The sequence below is a fragment of the Sinocyclocheilus grahami genome, unplaced genomic scaffold (assembly GCF_001515645.1).
Source record: "Sinocyclocheilus grahami isolate Dianchi unplaced genomic scaffold, SAMN03320097.WGS_v1.1 scaffold179.1, whole genome shotgun sequence".
Taxonomy (NCBI): domain Eukaryota; kingdom Metazoa; phylum Chordata; class Actinopteri; order Cypriniformes; family Cyprinidae; genus Sinocyclocheilus; species Sinocyclocheilus grahami.
In genome coordinates, this window is record NW_015505358.1 from 80,650 (window position 1) to 99,909 (window position 19,260).

The following is a 19,260-nucleotide window of genomic DNA, read 5'->3' on the forward strand; positions in this document are numbered from 1 at the left end:
TTGTATTTACAACACTGTTCCAGAACACTTCAACCCAAATATTCAGATGTGTGCAGCACATTTTATGGAGGACTGTTTCCTGATCCTGGAAGAGTAGACTACAATGCCGGCTGTTCTGACTCACAGACTGCAAGTACGTTTTTTATATTTAAAGAATTTGCCACTGACGATTCAAACGTGAGTTTTTTGGGCAGTGTAGAGTAGGGCTTGTTGTTTGTCATTTCTCCGATCACAAATGCAGACATGGTTTTATATTATACTCTGGCCGGACAGGGCATCACAGTATGGTGAGGGGTGTAACATTTCCGTCACACGCTTGAGGTATTCGGCCAATCACAACGCACTGGATAGCTGGCCAATCAGAGCACACCTTGCTTTTCAGACTGATGAGCTTTGTAAAAATCAACGTGTTTCAGAAAGGCAGGGCATAGAGGAGAAACAATAATGTACAGTATGTGGCAAATAATGTGTTTTTTGAACCTTAAACCGCATAAACACATTTCATTACACCAAATACACAAAATAATGTTTTTTTAGCAGCATCATATGACCCCTTTAAAACATCTTAATGATGAATTTGTTTCTTCCACACATGCATCTTTTGGCTTCACAAGATGTTAATTGATGGACTGGAGTTGTGTGGATTATTGTGATGTTTTTATCAGCTGTTTGGACTCTCATTCTGATGGCACCCATTCACTGCAGAGGTGAGTAATTGATGTAATACTAAATTTACAAATCTGTTCTCATCAAGAAACAAATTCATCTACATCTTGGATGACCTGAGGGTGAGTAAATTAATTTTCAGCTAATTTTCATTTTTGGGTGAATTATTCCTTTAAAAGACATGATATGAATATCCTGACAAAATGCATTGATCCTAGCGCACTGTTTTATTTGTAGGTTGTGAACGAGAAGTTACAGCACTGCACTGAACTAACAGACCTGATGAGGAATCACCTCAGTGAGAAACACAGTCTCAGACTGGAGTGGATGATTGTCATACTGATCACCATTGAGGTTAGTAAACCCTGATATCAACTGTATTCATGCGAACTTTCATTTTGAACACCAGTTTAAATAATAAACAATAGATCTAATAGACATTTCAGCTGCACTGTCAAAAAATGCTATGTAAAATGTCTACATCATATTATGCATGTCCTCAAAATTTGTTTTAAGGTACACATTTTGCAAATTTAATGCAAAACATATTTCTTATTTTCTTCCGTCTAAAGGTGATGTTTGAACTTGCTCGTGTAATCTTCTGAGGACCCACAGATACACATATGATGGCATACAGTGACGTTTTGTAAACCAGCAAATCATTTTGTTCAATACTCGTTGATCAGTCATCTGATCTTTTGCTATTCTTAATGTGACACTGATCTGAAATAAAGTTTTTTTTTTTAGAAGGATCAGATGAATAGTGGCTCATTTGGTTTCTGTTTTGGCTCCTTTTCAGAAAGTTGTGGGATAGAAATCAGTATTGAATAGATGTCCTGAAATGACTCGAGCCCTGCTGTGAAATAAGCTGATAGCTGTGTTATGGAACTTATAAATGAGCTTGAGTAACTCTTCACATGCTGCCATGCTGCCAATGGCATTGAACTTGGTTTTGTAATTGGGTTGTGCTTACACACTCTCCAATAGTGCTAAAATTTCTCAAATAATATTTTACTTTACAAGCTGATTTTTTTTTTTTTTTTTTTTTTTTTTTTTTGAAAATGGAACACTAGTGTTTGGGGGGTTTTAACAATAGATCTAATAGACATTTCAGCTGCACTGTCAAAAAATGCTATGTAAAATGTCTACATCATATTATGTATGTCCTCAAAATTTGTTTTAAGGTACACATTTTGCAAATTTAATGCAAAACATATTTCTTATTTTCTTCCGTCTAAAGGTGATGTTTGAACTTGCTCGTGTAATCTTCTGAGGACCCACAGATACACTTATGATGGCATACAGTGACGTTTTGTAAACCAGCAAATCATTTTGTTCAATACTCGTTGATCAGTCATCTGATCTTTTGCTATTCTTAATGTGACACTGATCTGAAATAAAGTTTTTTTTTTAGAAGGATCAGATGAATAGTGGCTCATTTGGTTTCTGTTTTGGCTCCTTTTCAGAAAGTTGTGGGATAGAAATCAGTATTGAATAGATGTCCTGAAATGACTCGAGCCCTGCTGTGAAATAAGCTGATAGCTGTGTTATGGAACTTATAAATGAGCTTGAGTAACTCTTCACATGCTGCCATGCTGCCAATGGCATTGAACTTGGTTTTGTAATTGGGTTGTGCTTACACACTCTCCAATAGTGCTAAAATTTCTCAAATAATATTTTACTTTACAAGCTGATTTTTTTTTTTTTTTTTTTTTTTTTTTTTTGGAACATGGAACACTAGTGTTAGAGGGTCTTTTTAAAATAAATAAATAAAACAAGTCAAAAGAATAGCGAATGCAAGTGTCAGAGGCTCTTTTTTTCATAAGCTTAGTCATCATTTTTTCATAAACTTGATTTTCCAGAAGGCTGTTTTACATTTCATGCATGTATTCATCATATCACTAGTTATAAAAAAAAATGCTGCTCAAATGAACCCGCTAACAAATCCATCATGACGTCATGCCGACGTTCTTATTAATGTTCTTATTCGGTTGATTGATTGATTGACAGCCGTTCGATGCGCCGCGCGCTCAAGTCATGTGATTCAAACCCTCCGGAACACGGCAGCGGACACTGACTGAGCTCGTACTGCTGCTCGGTGAAGAGGTTTCCTCCGCTTTTCAGCCAGCAAACTCAACGGCATTCGAGTTCTGTCGAGAAAGAGGAGACGGTAAGTGACGCCTTTAAAGGTTTTGTTTCAAACAAGTGTTTCATAAACCGGTTGTCGGCTTGTTTTTACCCTGGTAACGATGGACACTATCGATTACTCACGGTTCTTGACCGAAAATGATTCATGTTTTGACAGTTTTCTTCTTGGCATTGCTTTCGCTTATCGGAAGATTAACCTTTTTAATTTCTCTGTTCGTTGGTGTGATTTTCTTTCGCTCGTTTAAAGTGTGTCGTTATTTTATTGAGTTCATTGCGTGAGCGCGTGTTTCCTATTTTGTCCGCGGAAACTTGTACTGTTGAATTCACCCGAATGGGCGGGGCTTCGACACGCAAACACACACCGTTACAAACACACTCTTATTAGTTGCCTCAAAACCTATTTAGACACTGAAACCACGCTACTGCTAGTTTACACGCGAAATAGTACATTATGTACATACAGGTATTTTTTTGCAAGTGAGTAATGTCATCATCATGAGTAGGTTTTTATTGCATTTGTGAGATTATTGTTAGAAATATTGATACACTCACAAGTATAGAGAAACTATACTCCAAAAATATATATTTTTAATTATAAGTATGTATATCCACAAAAATCTATGTGCAAAATAAAAAATGGCGAAAAATATTTACGTATGATTCAAAATATATTTGCATAAACATTTTTTTTTTTTTTTTAAATGTACATTTATTTTTCAAAAGCATTTAAAATAGTATGTTGCCCTCCATATATTTAAATCCAAGAAATTACATTCACATGTCACATGTGGGGGGGATTCTTTTTTTTAGGCTATTCCATCCACATTTGCATTTATCCTAAATGTATGCTACTGTAAGATTGGGGGGAAAATATTTTCTTGCCTCTGAAATGTTTTACATTTTTTAATTTCAAATATATAATTAATTTATCTCAGTTTCCAACAGATATATTTTTTTATTTTTTTTTATTTCTTTTATATTTGCATAACAAAATTCAACAACACTAACATGCTATGTTAACACAAACTTACAGCAAACACATAATACATTCACAAACAAATAATCAACCAGAAAAGGTAAATAAATAAAAATATGTATATACACACTACACAGTATGCATATACACATACCAATTTCACAGTTCTAATTTATACATGTATGTGTATATATATATGTTTCCAACATATATTTACCATATACTGTATTTGAAATATATATTGGCCAGAATTTATTTATTTTTTGTTGTTGTGTTTTTTTTTTTTTACAAATGGTCAAGTACACACATAAATGTTCTGTATCTGATAAATGTAGTTTTGGTGACCAAAATGCATATTTAAGGTGTGCAAGGAATTTATCAAGAATAACCTACTGAAAATGTTATGATTTACTTTTCATTTGTGTGTTTAGGTGGAGAAAAATGGACTTGGCCCATCATGGTCTTGTTCTCCTTAAGCGCCTCAATGCTCAGAGAGAGTTTGGTTTCCTCTGTGACTGTACTGTGGCCATTGGGGATGTTCTTTTCAAAGCCCACAAAGCTGTTCTTGCAGCATTCTCAAACTACTTCCGTATGCTGTTTATCCATCAAGACAGGTACCACAAACGCCACTGCAAAAAAGTTCTTCATTCGCATTTGCAGTACTTTGTTATTAAATGATTCTTTATGGTTATTTTTTGCAGTGACTGTGTTCGACTGAAGCCTTCAGACATACAAGCAGATATCTTCAGCTACTTGCTTAACTTAATGTACACTGGAAAATTCACCTCACAGCCCATTGACCCTCTTCGCCTTGAGCAGGGTGTAAAATTCCTGCATGCTTACCCTTTATTACAGGAGGCAAGTCTTCTTATAAACCCTGAGTCCCAGTATGTACCTTTGACAAACTCACTTTATGGCATACAGATACCTGATCAGACATACAGCCGGCCTGAAAGAAATACAAAATGCAAGGATGGTGCTAAAAATGGTGAAAAGGTTAGCCGAGAATTTTTGGAAATTTCTGATATGGATTATAGATCTCCACAACCCGTTGGCATAGAGTCACCCACCCAAAACCCAGCAGCCACAATGGTCCACCACCTCACATATGGCATAATGAGTAAGAGTGCTTCCTCCCGAAAGCATTACACCTGCAATTACTGTGGAATCCGTTTTAACCAGAGGTGCAAGTTGAAGGAACATCTCCTTGTCCACACCAACCAAGCAACTGAGCCACAGGTGTTGTCTATGCAAAATGGTCACACTATTGATCTTGAAGTTCAGGATATGGAAGAGGACCATTTGCGTGCTGACAGTGATGTTATTAGTGATACCGATCAACAGGTGTGGATGGAAGACACCCCGCCGCCCTCTGAAATTGCTGATATAGACAACTTGGAGGGCACCGAGATGGGTCGTGAAATGAAACGCCGAAAATTCGAGTGTCCAACCTGTGCTCGCAAGTTTATTCAGAAGAGCCACTGGCGTGAGCACATGTACATTCACACTGGAAAGCCATATAAGTGTAGTGCTTGCGGAAAGAACTTCTGCAGAGCCAATCAAGCTGCTCGACACGTTTGTTTGAGTCCGGACACAGACTCGTACATTATGGTCAACAAGCAGAGTTTGGTTCTGTGTGGTGGAGAAGACAACAGTCAGGTAGAAGCTCTCTTCCAGTCTTCGGAAAGACCCTATAAATGCAGCATGTGCACAGCACATTTTGCAAGTCTTTCTGAGGTTCCCAAACATCAGTGTTTGACTGAGAGTGAAGCGGTACCATTGGCAGAAAATTCACTAGGGGAAAGTCAAAACAAGGACTTCGAGACAACTACTCCTGAAGTAACCATTCTTTCTTAAAATGTCAAATGTCTAAAGCAGTATTAGTTTATTTCAGTGCCAGTATTTAACCATTTTCATGAGTTTGTTATAAACTAAGAGAGAATTAAATTTTTTTTTTTAAAGGTCCACTGCATTATTTTAATTTTGTTTTCTATTGGTAGGTAATTTGTGAATATATTTGAAACTAATAAACTGCAAATACTATATTTAATGTTTCCCATCAGAAACACTTCTGAGTTGCCGCTTTAAAATATCCTACATTGCACAAAGTAGAAAATAAATAAGCATTTTATCAATTTGTCTTTCATCCATTCGTCAAATGAAATAACAATGGTATTGGTGTGCTGGACATCAACTTTTCATAAATCATAAGTCAAAAATGGGTAGTTTCTTTTATTTAAATAAAACCTGAAATTATAAATTGTATTAAACCATACATGTTTAAATGTCTCAAAATCCAGGAACAATACTACACTTGTATTTAATTGATTGTTAATATTGCAATTTCTTCAAAGATGCATAGTCTGTATAATCAGTCTGTACAGATGGTTTCAAACACTTAGCAATATATTAGAATAAGTTAAAATTTTGATTTCAATACTGCAATGGCTTATTTTATCAGGCCAGATGCACATGCCCTTAAAACAGGCAAGGCAGCTTGTATAATAACAAAAATGCTAAACTGTTTAATGATAATATGCAGTACTACAAAGTGTATTGATCATTACGCAGAACATTTATATATGTGAAGTGCTCCTCTGGGGGGAAAACACACATGGGGAAAAGCCAGTAATTCCAACTTTAGTTTGCATGCTTACATTTTTATGGCAAAACTTTAGTCAAATATTTTCTGTTAAATTAAAATGGAAAATTAAAAAAATAATTTGTAACTGTTATATGGCAACAAAAAATAAATCATGAATTTGATAAGATTTTGACTGTTCTTTGTAAAACAAATTAAAACAATCTGTTATTTTCAGTCATTGACTACATCTGACTGAATTCTGTCTAAACCTCTCTTTGATAAAGCATTATTGTGATTTGCTCATTATAGCTTTGGTAAAGTGTACATCATATTTAGAGTATAAAATAAATTCCTTCTTGATGTATATCATATGTAGAGGCATATGGTGGTTCAAAACAAAATTACCTTTGATTTAGTACATATCTTTAAATACCAGGCATTGCACGTCCTTCCACAATGACAATTATTTTCTTATGCTAAACATGGCAAACGGTCAGGATATAATGCATGTGTACAAATGTTTTATATTTTAACATTTTAACCTTTTGTTTTAGATATGTAATACAACATGATATAATGTGGCATAAACTTACGCTGATGTCTGAATCAGGATAAAAAATTCATACATTGACAAATATCCTTAGTAAAAATTTGACAAAATAGCTGCTTTTGAAGGGTTACATATGTTGAAATATTTTCTGCATCAAAGTAAAATGTAAAAATGTAGTGATTGGTCAAAGAACAGCCTGTCCACTGAATAACTACTGTTTTTGGTTTCAGTTTTGCTTAATGGAACTTTAATGATCCAATTTTACTTCTCAGTGGTTCAGTCATTTCTTTGTTGAGAGAGTCCCAGCTGATTTTGTGCTGAGCACAGCCTCTTCCAGGTGTAAAATGTTCTGAATTTTCCTTGTTAAACTTGCACCTGAAATGATCAAATCAGTGTTATGAATGTTATGAATCTGACAACAAAAATGACTGATAAATGAATGCAATATTATAAAATCACTTACCAACTCATTCAAATCTTTCAACTGGTTTAGCACGCCACTATCAAATTGCAGCATCAGATGCTTGTTTAGCAGCAGTATCTTGGGGTGCACCCTCTGTGTATGTCATCTGGCACGGGGAATCTCCAATATTATCTACAGCATCCTCCCACACATCCTCCTCTACCTCTGACTGAGGTTCTGTTGAAGTAACCACAGGCTCATGCTGCAAGGAAGCCTTCCTATTTTCTTCATCTGATACACACTCTTCAGTTAAAACTGATGTCTTTACCTCTTTCGCAACCAAAAATGGTGGTTCAACATCTTTAGACACAACTGAAGCCTCTGCCTTTGCTTCCTTTTTCTCCTGTTCAACTACCTGCAACATTGCTTTCTTTACTTCTGGTGTCACAACAGGTGGAGCTACAACTGGGGTAATAGCTGGTATCATCATCAAAGGGGCTACTGTAGTCACAGCGGGTGCCTCCATCCCAGTCACAAATGATGTTGCCTTTACCAAGGGCATGGCTGCTGTTGTTGGTGTCTGTGCTACCTGTTCTGCAACTGGTGTTTGTACTGCTGGGATCACAGAAGGTGCTTCTGCTGCTGGAACTGGTGTCTCTGCCACCGGTGGGTTTACCTTTACTGTTGGGCTCACAACTGATGTTTCTGCTCCTGCAGTCTCTGCTGGTAGAATTACTGGAGGTGCAGCCTCTTTTGCAATCACTGAAACCAGAGCTGGTGTCTGTACCACTGGGATCATAACAGGTCTCTCTGCCATTGCCATTGCAATTGCAGTTGGCGCTTCTGCAGTAGTTTCTATTACTAGGCTCACAACTGACCTTTCCGCTATTGGAATCATAGTTGGTGTCATCATCACTGGGGTTACAACTGGTGTCTCTGCCACAACAACTGGAGTTGGAGTTTCCACTACTGGGATCACAGCAGGTGTTTCTGCTGCTGCAGTCACTGTTGAAACAACTACTGGAGGTGCAGCCTCTGTTACTGCCACTAAAACCTGACATGGTGTCTGTGCCACTGGAGTCAAAACTGGTGTCTCAACCACTGCAACTGGTGCTGGCTTTACTAATGGGCTTTCTACTACTGGGATCATAACAGGTGTTTCTACTGTTGCAGCCACTGCTGAAACAGCTACTGGAGGTGCAATCTCTGTTACCATCACTGAAACCTGACCTGGTGTCTGTACCACTGGGGTCATCACTGGTGTCTCAACCACTGCAACTGCAGTTGACTTTACAACAGGTGTTTCTACTACTGGAATCACAACAGGTGTTTCTACTGTTGCAGTCACTGCAGTAACAACTACTGGAGGGGCAGTTTCTGTTACCATAACTGAAACCTGGCCTGGTGTCTGTACCACTGGGGTCACAACTGGTGTCTCAACCACTGCAACTGGTGCTGGCTTTACTAATGGGCTTTCTACTACTGGGATCATAACAGGTGTTTCTACTGTTGCAGCCACTGCTGAAACAGCTACTGGAGGTGCAATCTCTGTTACCATCACTGAAACCTGACCTGGTGTCTGTACCACTGGGGTCACAACTGGTGTCTCAACCACTGCAACTGGAGTTGACCTTACAACGGGAGTTTCTAGTACTGGGATCTCAACAGATGTTTCTACCTCTGCAGTCTCTGCTGAAACAACTGGCGGAGGGACAGTCTTTGTTACCATCACTGAAACCTGACCTGGTGTCTGTACCACTGGGGTCACAACTGGAGTCTCATCCACTGCAACTGGAGATGACTTTACAACAGGAGTTTCTACAGCTGGGATCACAGCTGATGTTTCTGATGCTGCAGTTGCTGGTGGTGTAACTGGAGGTCCTGCATCTGTTGCAATTATTGAAATCTGAGCTGGTGTTTGTACCACTAGTGTCACAAGTGATGTCTCTACAGTTGAAGTTACTACTGAAGTTTCTACTTCTGGGATCATAATTGTTTCTGGTTCTACTGGAGTTCCAGCTGATGTAACTACTACAGGAGATACAGCTTCTGCTACTGTCACTGAAATCATAGCTGGTATCTCAGTGACTGGTGTCTTTGTCACTGCAGGTACAGTTGGTTTTACTGAAGTGATGGAAACAATGGGAGTTTCAATTACTTGGCTCACAGGTGTTTCTGCAAATGGGGTCACATCTAGTGTAACCTCTTCTGGAGGTACATTCTCTGCCACTGAAACAACAGCTGGAGTCTGCACAATAGATGTTACTGTGGCTGGGATTTCTACTACAGGTGAAACAGCTGTTTTCTCTACCACAGCTGGAGAAGATTTTACTGCTGTGACAGAAAAAACAGGTGTTTCTACAACTGTGCTCAAAACTGTTGCTTCTGCTACTGTAGTCACTGTTGCTGTACTTATTACTGGAAATGCAGCTTCTATTACTATTACTGAACCAAGATCTGGTGTTGCTACCACTGGAATCACATTATGTATCTCTACTGCTGGGGCCACAGCAGTCCTCACAATCACTGATTCAACATTTGGTGTTTCTACTGCTTCAGTCACAGCAGGTGTGTCTTTTACTGGAGGTATATCCTTTGACTCATTGCCTAGAGTTACAACGGGTGTTTCATCTAGAGGTGTAGCTGGTGTCACTACCACAGAAACAACAGTGGGAATCTCCACCACTTGTTCTTTGATCACTGTTGTCAACACTGATGTGTCAGTATCTATGTTTTGATTTTGTGACGCAACAGCAGAATTGAGAGTATCAGTTGTTTTTGCCATAGATGTAACCTCTGGTGTTTCTACTTCAAGTTCTGTAACCACTGATGTGACAACTGGTGTCTCCACTTGCAGTTCAGTTCCTACACTGGGGTCATCACTGGTGTCTCAACCACTGCAACTGCAGTTGACTTTACAACAGGTGTTTCTACTACTGGAATCACAACAGGTGTTTCTACTGTTGCAGTCACTGCAGTAACAACTACTGGAGGGGCAGTTTCTGTTACCATAACTGAAACCTGGCCTGGTGTCTGTACCACTGGGGTCACAACTGGTGTCTCAACCACTGCAACTGGAGTTGACCTTACAACGGGAGTTTCTAGTACTGGGATCTCAACAGATGTTTCTACCTCTGCAGTCTCTGCTGAAACAACTGGCGGAGGGACAGTCTTTGTTACCATCACTGAAACCTGACCTGGTGTCTGTACCACTGGGGTCACAACTGGAGTCTCATCCACTGCAACTGGAGATGACTTTACAACAGGAGTTTCTACAGCTGGGATCACAGCTGATGTTTCTGATGCTGCAGTTGCTGGTGGTGTAACTGGAGGTCCTGCATCTGTTGCAATTATTGAAATCTGAGCTGGTGTTTGTACCACTAGTGTCACAAGTGATGTCTCTACAGTTGAAGTTACTACTGAAGTTTCTACTTCTGGGATCATAATTGTTTCTGGTTCTACTGGAGTTCCAGCTGATGTAACTACTACAGGAGATACAGCTTCTGCTACTGTCACTGAAATCATAGCTGGTATCTCAGTGACTGGTGTCTTTGTCACTGCAGGTACAGTTGGTTTTACTGAAGTGATGGAAACAATGGGAGTTTCAATTACTTGGCTCACAGGTGTTTCTGCAAATGGGGTCACATCTAGTGTAACCTCTTCTGGAGGTACATTCTCTGCCACTGAAACAACAGCTGGAGTCTGCACAATAGATGTTACTGTGGCTGGGATTTCTACTACAGGTGAAACAGCTGTTTTCTCTACCACAGCTGGAGAAGATTTTACTGCTGTGACAGAAAAAACAGGTGTTTCTACAACTGTGCTCAAAACTGTTGCTTCTGCTACTGTAGTCACTGTTGCTGTACTTATTACTGGAAATGCAGCTTCTATTACTATTACTGAACCAAGATCTGGTGTTGCTACCACTGGAATCACATTATGTATCTCTACTGCTGGGGCCACAGCAGTCCTCACAATCACTGATTCAACATTTGGTGTTTCTACTGCTTCAGTCACAGCAGGTGTGTCTTTTACTGGAGGTATATCCTTTGACTCATTGCCTAGAGTTACAACGGGTGTTTCATCTAGAGGTGTAGCTGGTGTCACTACCACAGAAACAACAGTGGGAATCTCCACCACTTGTTCTTTGATCACTGTTGTCAACACTGATGTGTCAGTATCTATGTTTTGATTTTGTGACGCAACAGCAGAATTGAGAGTATCAGTTGTTTTTGCCATAGATGTAACCTCTGGTGTTTCTACTTCAAGTTCTGTAACCACTGATGTGACAACTGGTGTCTCCACTTGCAGTTCAGTTCCTACAGCGGTCTCTACTTTCACTTCTGTTACCACTGGAATTTCTACAATTGCTTCTGTCAATTCAAGCGACTCAGCCCTGAGTTCACTCACTACTTGTGTTTGTATCTCAGAAACAGCAACTTCTGGCATTTCTGATGCAACTTCAGAGGTCAGTGGTGATACCTGTGCAATGGGGGTTATTTCCATTACTGCTGGTATTTCATCTTTAATTTCGGTCTTGTCTACTTGCAACTCATTTGACTTCTTTTCTGTTACCTGTTCAAGAGGTTCACATTTTAGCCTAGCGTTTTCATCTGCTTCATTGTTCTGTTCGCTCATATTACTAACCTCTATTTCTGTAGCAGTATAATTTTGTGCCAGCACTGTGATTGCAGCCACTTCAATCATAGTCGGCCCCGAATCAAACCCTTCAGGTTCTGGTTTGGGAGCAACAGCCATTGTATGTTTTTTTTCTGGAACTGCCATATCTTTCATTTCTGATGATGTCATTGCTGGGGCCTGGTCACCATCTATTGCTTCACCCTCTTGTTCTGTTGCCTTTGGTAGCTTAGATTTTTCGAGAACCTGTGTAACAGGTTCAGACTCTATAGGCTTCTCTTTACCAGACTGTTTTGTTGTGTTCTCTATAATGGCAACCATCTCTAAAACTTTACCAATCTTAATATTCTCAGTTGTCACTGGTTGTGCATTCTCTTTGGGAATCTCTGGACTTGGTTTGGTATCTTGACTCCAGTCTTCTGTTTGAGAAACCACAATTTCTGTTGCTAAAGGTTTTGCTTCTACTTCTGGCGACACCATCTCTAGAGGTTTCAGTATGACTTCAGAACTAGCTTCAAGCTTGGCTGGTGTTTCTGTGCACTCAGGTACATCTTTTGAAAACTCAGGAACAACTGTGCGTTCTCTTATTTCATGAACCATGTCTCCATTTTCACTTCCTGCATCAACGATTATTTCAGGAGATTCATCAGTAGTATTTGTGTGAGCAGAAACATCTTCATTCTCTGTTTCATTGCTTTCAGTGTTTGTTAAAGGTTGCCCTTCCTTTACTGCATGTTCCTCTTCCTCTTTCACAAATATCCCATCCATTCTGTCAGTTGCACTGTCTTTCACTTTGTTATCATCCAAATTTGTATCAATGTCTTCTTTATGGAGCTCTTCAGTCTCTTCAACTAATGCTGGTTTTGGAAGTGACACCTCCTTGGCTGGCAACTGTTCTCTGTCTAATGATTCATCTACAGCTTCTGAAGTATTTTCAACCTCAATATTTTCAACAACGTCTGAAACAACAGCATCCCCAGTCTCTTCTTCTATATGTATTTCCTTAATGTCCAGCTGTGCCATTTTTTCATAATCATTTTCTTCTGTTTTCTCACTGATGTCCTCCACAGTCACCACTGAATCACCTGCTAATAAGACTCCATCTTTTACGTCAACTTTTGTTTCACAGACATCAACGTGTACTGATTCAACTGCTTCTAATTTTAAACTCTCTTCTAAATCCAATGTCTCTGACTGTATGTGATCTGAAATTGGACTTACAATACTAACGGCCTCTTTGGTTTCCAGACACTCCACAGCAGAGGCAATGATTTCAATTTCTTTGACTTCTTTACTTGTGGTAGTGTCAGGAATGCTGTCTACATCACCATGTGTCAAAGACACAACTACTTCCGTGGGTGCAGCTTGCTCAAACTCAGAAGCTGACAATTCAATATCTAAGGGCGTCAGCTCTTTTTCAGGTTCAGCAGCTACTTGTCCTTCATACACAGGTTCCTCTAACACAGAATGCAGTGGACACTCTGTTTCAGGATCATGGGTGTAGTCTGATAAAACCTGATCCAGCCCAGCTTCACTTTGCATCGTCTCAATCACCTCTCTGCATTCAGTACTAGTTGTATGTTCCTCTTTTTTGTCTTCTATATGAGTTTCCTCTGATTCTTCCACAAGAGGCTCTGCCACTAATTGAATGACTTGCTCTGCGCTTAGCTCAGTTTCAGTGGCAGATTCTTTTTCATTTACAATTACTTTCTGATACTCAGTCTTCACTTCCTTAATTTCAGCTTCATAGACCTCATCTGTCCCACATCCTGCAGTTTCAGTTTCATCTGTAAAGTTATCAGAGACTAATTCAGTTGGGACAGCATCACATACTTCAGGTATTGCCTCCACAAAGGGTACAGGGAGATGTTCTTCAACAGATTCTATTTCTTGAGATGCTAGGCCTGTACACATTGCTGTTGCCTCAGTTTTCTTATGCGCAACCAAAACCTTTGTTTCCTCTGTTGTGGATGACTGTACAATATAAGGTGAAAATGACACGGCCAGAGATTCTTGGCTTTCATCTTTTGTAGTGACTGATTGAACACTTGGAGTCATGCAAATGGTTTGAAAAGCTTCCTGTAGGATCACATCTGAGGTTTGTATGCCATATTCAGCTGACACTGGTGTAACATGTCCAGATGACCTGGGAGATTCAGTTAGTTGTGAGACTGCCGAGACCATTTCAGTAGTGTCATCCCCAATAAATTGTTCACTTGCTGGTTCTGGAGCAGTGACCGCATCAGCTGTCAACTCCACAATGTCCTCAGCTAAGGTGTCATCCTGTGTTGTCCACTCAGTAGATGATACTGGTGTTTCAATGCTTTCCTCATTGATGCCTTCTTCTGGAATATCACTCAGTTGCTGATGTTTGCTCACAAAGTCTGTAAGTTCTTCAAAGTCCTCTGATAATCCATGTATGACTGTTGGTCCAGTGTTAGTTGGAACTTTAGCTGCAATTTTGGGCACTAAGTTATTAGATGTGTCCTGTTCTAACACTTGTGAAGTCATCTCTGGCATCTCATGTTCTATTGTGATTTCAACTCGTTGTTCATTCACCTCCTTCAGACTTTCAGGCTCAATTATTTCATACTCAGACAGAGGAATGATAGCTGGGGTTTCATCATCTTCATCACCTGTTTCATGATCCTTAGCACCCTCATCGGAGGATGTTTGGTCTTTCCTTGCATCTGATTTTCTCTTTTTATGCCCTGGAATAAGTTTCTTCATAGAAAATGATTCGTCTTTGTTCATCTCACTGTCTGAAGGTATCTGCTCAGGGGTACTACTTTCTCCAGTTCTGACCTTTCTTTTTGGGGTGACCATTTTTTTAAATGTTTTCCATGTGGATCCCATCTCTCCCTCTGCAGGACTTCCAGTTTGTTCATTAGATGATGTGAGATGATCATAATCACCCTCAATAGAACTTCCCAGTGGAGAGTCAGTTGTTTTCTCATATTCCTCTCCTTTGTCTGGCGTTTCATCCTCATTTGTTTTTCTAGCCTTCTTTTTAGCAGAGCCACCACAAATCAGTGCCTCCCAGGAAACGGTGGTGTCAGATTTCTTTTTGGACTCTAGAGGGCTTACATCAGCCACCAGCTCCTCTTCAGCAGGTTTTGGTTCCCCAACCACTGGTTCCTCGACTTTTGCAAGCGCTGTCAATTCCGAGGATGGTTTCGGCTGTTCAGAGACTTGTTCCTCAGCCTCAATCACCTTTTCTGCAGCTTTACTTTCTCTCTGCCTTCTTGTGGAAAATTTCCTGAAAAGTCTTTTAAGTGGACTTCCTTGTACCTTATCTTTCTCTAGAGAATTCTGAAGCTCTCCTTCAGGTAACAAGTCGTCATTATCCTTCTCCTGTGAATCTTTTTCTTCATGTGAAGTAATATAAGGAATATCAAGGCACATACATTTACTGTCTTCTTTTTCTGCCTCTTCTAAACCCATTTTTTCAATTCTTTTGAGTTCCTCTTCCTTACTCTCTTTTTGCATTTCCTCTTCTTTCTTTTTCTTTCTTAAACTGGCAAAGATTCCTTGTGTAAAGAATTGCTTGATTGGTGACATCGGTTCCTCCGGCTCAGGACTTGCTTCTTTTGCCAGTTCTTTCTCAGGTGTGTCCTCCACATGATGCTCCACTATCTTTATGTCCTGATCCAGCTCCTTTTCCTTTTCTGTTTGTTGAGAGGCTTCAGCTGCATCAGGCTGGGAAGATACCTCACTTTTTTGAGTCTCATCAGGTGTGTTTTCATCTGCTGCCACTGCACTGTTCTCCTGGGTGTCACTGGAGTCCTCTGAGAGACTTGTGACTTTTTCTTCTTGTTCATTTGCTTCAGTCTTTTCACATGTGTCTTTTTTTAGGGTAAGCTTAAATCCAACAAATCTGAAGATTTTTTTGAAGCCAACGTCATTGATATCATTCACTTGGTTGTCCTCCATAGTTTCTTCCTTCACAGTCACACTATCTACATCAAGCATCTCTGTGCTCTCATTCTTCATGACTGGTTGAAGAGCATCCATTTCCTGGAGGTCTTCAATTGTTTCTGTGCCATCTTCTTTTAAAGTAACAAATCCTGAGCCAACTGACAAAAAATAAATAAGAATGAAAAGTGCCAAGGTACGTGTGTGTGCTGTACACATAAAACATTTGTACATGGATATTTACTACTATATAAAAGTGCTGTTCTCATTTAATTTGGAAACAACGAGGGAAACAATGAAATTAATAACAATTATATAGTTTTACATACCATCTGCAAGTACTCTCTCCTCAAAGTTGCCATTTAATTCATCTGCATGGTTCCTTGTCTTTACATTCAAACTGGAGATCTGCCCGTTTTTCTGTAATAACTATATGGAAAAGACAGGACAAATTAAGGAGTGACTAACAAAGTAAATTATACTTTATAAATTATTTGTCATTAAATCACTGTAGCTCTTAACTATACATATGATCTATATGCTATTTTAGGCAAGTGAGTTGGAGTTGGATTCAAGTTAAGAAATTCCCAAACATTTTACAAAAGTTATGACAATATCACATTTTCTGAATGTTAAGTACCGCAATGTAGTTTGAAGGAGACGGCCCTTGGGATAACTAACAAAACAAAATAACTGAACACATTTATGGAAGTCGAGTCTCAGATAGCTCTCCTTTGACTAAAAGCCATCTCACAGACTTCCTGTTAAACTATGGCTGAACTCATCATGTTTTACATGGAAAATCAATGCACCCAGTGCAGTAAGGGAGAATTCCATCAATCCTTTGGGAATAAAAGTACTACAAATATCCATCCATTAATGTGCACACATAAGTCCAAAACAACTGACAAACCTAAATGCTGAAAGGAGATGGAATAGTGATATGTTGACATAAACCGAAATTGCATTTTAAATTCTTAACCTACACATTTAATCCAATAAAAGAATTCAGGTGAACAAGAAAACAAACATCAAAGGACAAACCTGAAATTCAACCCACATGATAAGAAGCAGTTTAGTAGCGATGAAACACTTTTAAATCTAATTTAAAGTTTGATGCAGGAAAAAAAAGATATCATATTCTTTGCCAGCCACTGAGGATGCATCAGTTATCAGTGTTATTGATTTATTCTGCCTGCAATATTAACACTTGGCAGAGGACTTGACTTTATCCAAGTATGTCGACTTCTGAAGTTCTCATGCCACAAACGGTCAGATTCTGCCTTAATGCCTTAATTAATACCAGGCAAAATAATGTCTGTATGTCCTATACAATTTTCTTGAATTCACTACAGAGATGAATTAAAACAAATCTTTTTTGAAATATAAAATTAATGCAAATTAAATAATGCGCTCTCTTATTAACTAAACTATCTAATCTGAACTACCAGAACCTAATGCATATTTTGTTCATACAGTGAATTTAGGCCAAACACCTATAAATAGGACAAAGTCACCTAATCTTCTTTTGACTCCCATTACTGCAGTTAAATAGCTGCAAATGATAGTCGGGATATTGCATTATGGACATTCCTGATACATTTTCTACACCAAGCAAAACAAACAAAAGCCAAAGTTGTACATAAAATAAACATTATTTGAGTAGGATTCACAACAAAATATTATTTCAGTCTTTCTACTTATGATGGTGTGTCACTTACTATTTTTATGCAATTATTTGTGACATTTACTAGCAATTTCTGAGTGAAAATTGTTGCAAAGTAAAATTTAAGTGTATTGCTTCTGAAAATGTTCTCCTGTAAATAAGACTCTATAAATTCACTTTCCTCTCTACAGTTTCACAACTGTGCTCAGATTTGCCAAAGTCCACACTATTTTATAACTCTATACATTTACTCTGTAAACAATTGTCTAATTTACTTATCCAAAGGAAAAACGCCTGATTGATAAAACAAACCTAAGAAATCCCTTCTCCTGAGCTAAAAAGAGCAACCTCTGACTAATAACTCGTTCCTGTCTACAACATTTTGAGCATCATATGCATATTCTGCATTGGCGCAAAAATGCTGTCTAGATAGGCAGCACACTACGTTTTGAGATGCAGCCCGTGCGTATCCTTGGATTCAGAGCTCGTGTCTTTGAAACTTTGTGAAGCATTTCTCTGCAGCAGGAGGCTGGTTACATGCATTCTACCTTGTCATCAGCACTGCCGTCATCCTGAGCATCGCTCGCCGCTGCAGTGAGCTCCTCCGCCGCTGCGTCCTCCTCACATCTGCTGTCCCGTTGCGCGGATGATGCCGTAGCTCCCATTTCACAATCCTTCTCTCGTTCTCTTCGGTTTCTTCCCTTTCACCCGATGTAACTGCAAAGCGAAAGGGGGAATATCCGAAGATGAGTGCTGAGCGGTGATCGGACTCAGAAGTGATGCATTTGGGCTCGATGCAAACTCTTTTAGGACACATCCTTCCTGCATCACATGAACACACTGGCACGCCTCGGCGCATCAGTGGGAGAGAGAATGAGAGTCCTGGGCTGGGATGACCGAGGGACAGCCTCTACAACGTTTTTATCCCATAATTATGCTTCATTATTCATCGAATGTGTTTATGTATAGGCCAATGATTGTGTTAAGGCACTCAAAATATAGCTTATATTGTGTGTGAAATAACTATATTTGTACTTCAAAAAAAAAATAAAAAAGACAAATGCTAATTTCAAAGTTGAAAACGTGATGTACAGATCTCATGTTCTCATGGGACTTAATTATACTCCAAAACAATGTATTTTGTGATAAAATATTTATATTTAAAGCAGTTCAACTGTCAGATGGTTTATTATTTTAAATGTCATTTAAAGGTCCCATATTGTCAAAACTGAAATTTCCTGACTTTTTTCATGATAACTGAGGTCTAGGTGCTATGTAACTACTATATAAGTTTCAAAACAGTCAGTCCACAGTAAAATGCACACAGCCTGCATAAAGTAGCTGTGATTTTTCACGAACCGTTGTGACTTCTGTAAAAAGTTGACGTCAGAACTACACAGTCACCGCCTTCAGTCACCACCCCGAGCACTGCCCACCGTCCCACTCTCCTTTAGCCAAACCCCCAGACAACATCGCGTCCATGCCATTGCTGAGCAACAACAACACGGAAACATGTCCAAAGGTTAACTTTTACTACGAAACCAGATCGGCCGACCTGTAACGTTACACTCTCACTCAAAGGATGGACGATCTGACAGGATTGTTACTATGAGGTGGATCACATCTAACGTGTATAGTAAAGACAAACTCACCGTGTCTTATCTAGTCATGATGAAGATGTATATACATTTCAATTTCAGCAGGCAACTATTTT

General features: G+C 39.1%; 4 protein-coding genes across 4 annotated transcripts in view; 2 read left to right on the forward strand and 2 right to left on the reverse strand.

Moving 5' to 3' along the window:
• LOC107594102 (required for meiotic nuclear division protein 1 homolog) overlaps window positions 1–1,686 on the forward strand; it is a 7,878-nt gene extending 6,192 nt beyond the window's left edge. Inside the window, exons 7-8 of the mRNA XM_016284053.1 lie at window positions 904–1,020; window positions 1,239–1,686. Coding sequence (XP_016139539.1) covers window positions 904–1,020; window positions 1,239–1,271 — 150 coding nt within the window. The 3' untranslated portion in view covers window positions 1,272–1,686. The remainder of the gene's footprint in view (window positions 1–903; window positions 1,021–1,238) is intronic.
• Window positions 1,687–2,669: 983 nt separating this feature from the next.
• On the forward strand, window positions 2,670–5,856 carry LOC107594134 (zinc finger and BTB domain-containing protein 2). The gene is made up of 3 exons (XM_016284078.1): window positions 2,670–2,836; window positions 4,222–4,404; window positions 4,492–5,856. Exons 2-3 carry the CDS (start codon window positions 4,232–4,234, stop codon window positions 5,645–5,647), a joined length of 1,329 nt encoding a protein of 442 aa, XP_016139564.1. The 5' UTR covers window positions 2,670–2,836; window positions 4,222–4,231; the 3' UTR covers window positions 5,648–5,856.
• A 150-nt stretch (window positions 5,857–6,006) lies between these two features.
• On the reverse strand, window positions 6,007–10,186 carry LOC107594059 (calphotin-like). Its single transcript, XM_016283990.1, has 2 exons — window positions 7,388–10,186; window positions 6,007–7,299 (listed from the first exon to the last, which is right to left on the reverse strand). The coding sequence occupies exon 1, from the start codon at window positions 10,110–10,112 to the stop codon at window positions 7,428–7,430; it is 2,685 nt and encodes an 894-aa protein (XP_016139476.1). The 5' UTR covers window positions 10,113–10,186; the 3' UTR covers window positions 6,007–7,299; window positions 7,388–7,427.
• Window positions 10,187–10,192: 6 nt separating this feature from the next.
• LOC107594103 (A-kinase anchor protein 12) lies at window positions 10,193–18,382 on the reverse strand. The gene is made up of 3 exons (XM_016284054.1): window positions 18,095–18,382; window positions 16,210–16,309; window positions 10,193–16,041 (listed from the first exon to the last, which is right to left on the reverse strand). The coding sequence occupies exons 1-3, from the start codon at window positions 18,209–18,211 to the stop codon at window positions 10,193–10,195; spliced, it is 6,066 nt and encodes a 2,021-aa protein (XP_016139540.1). The 5' UTR covers window positions 18,212–18,382.
• Between the last annotated feature and the right edge of the window lie 878 nt (window positions 18,383–19,260).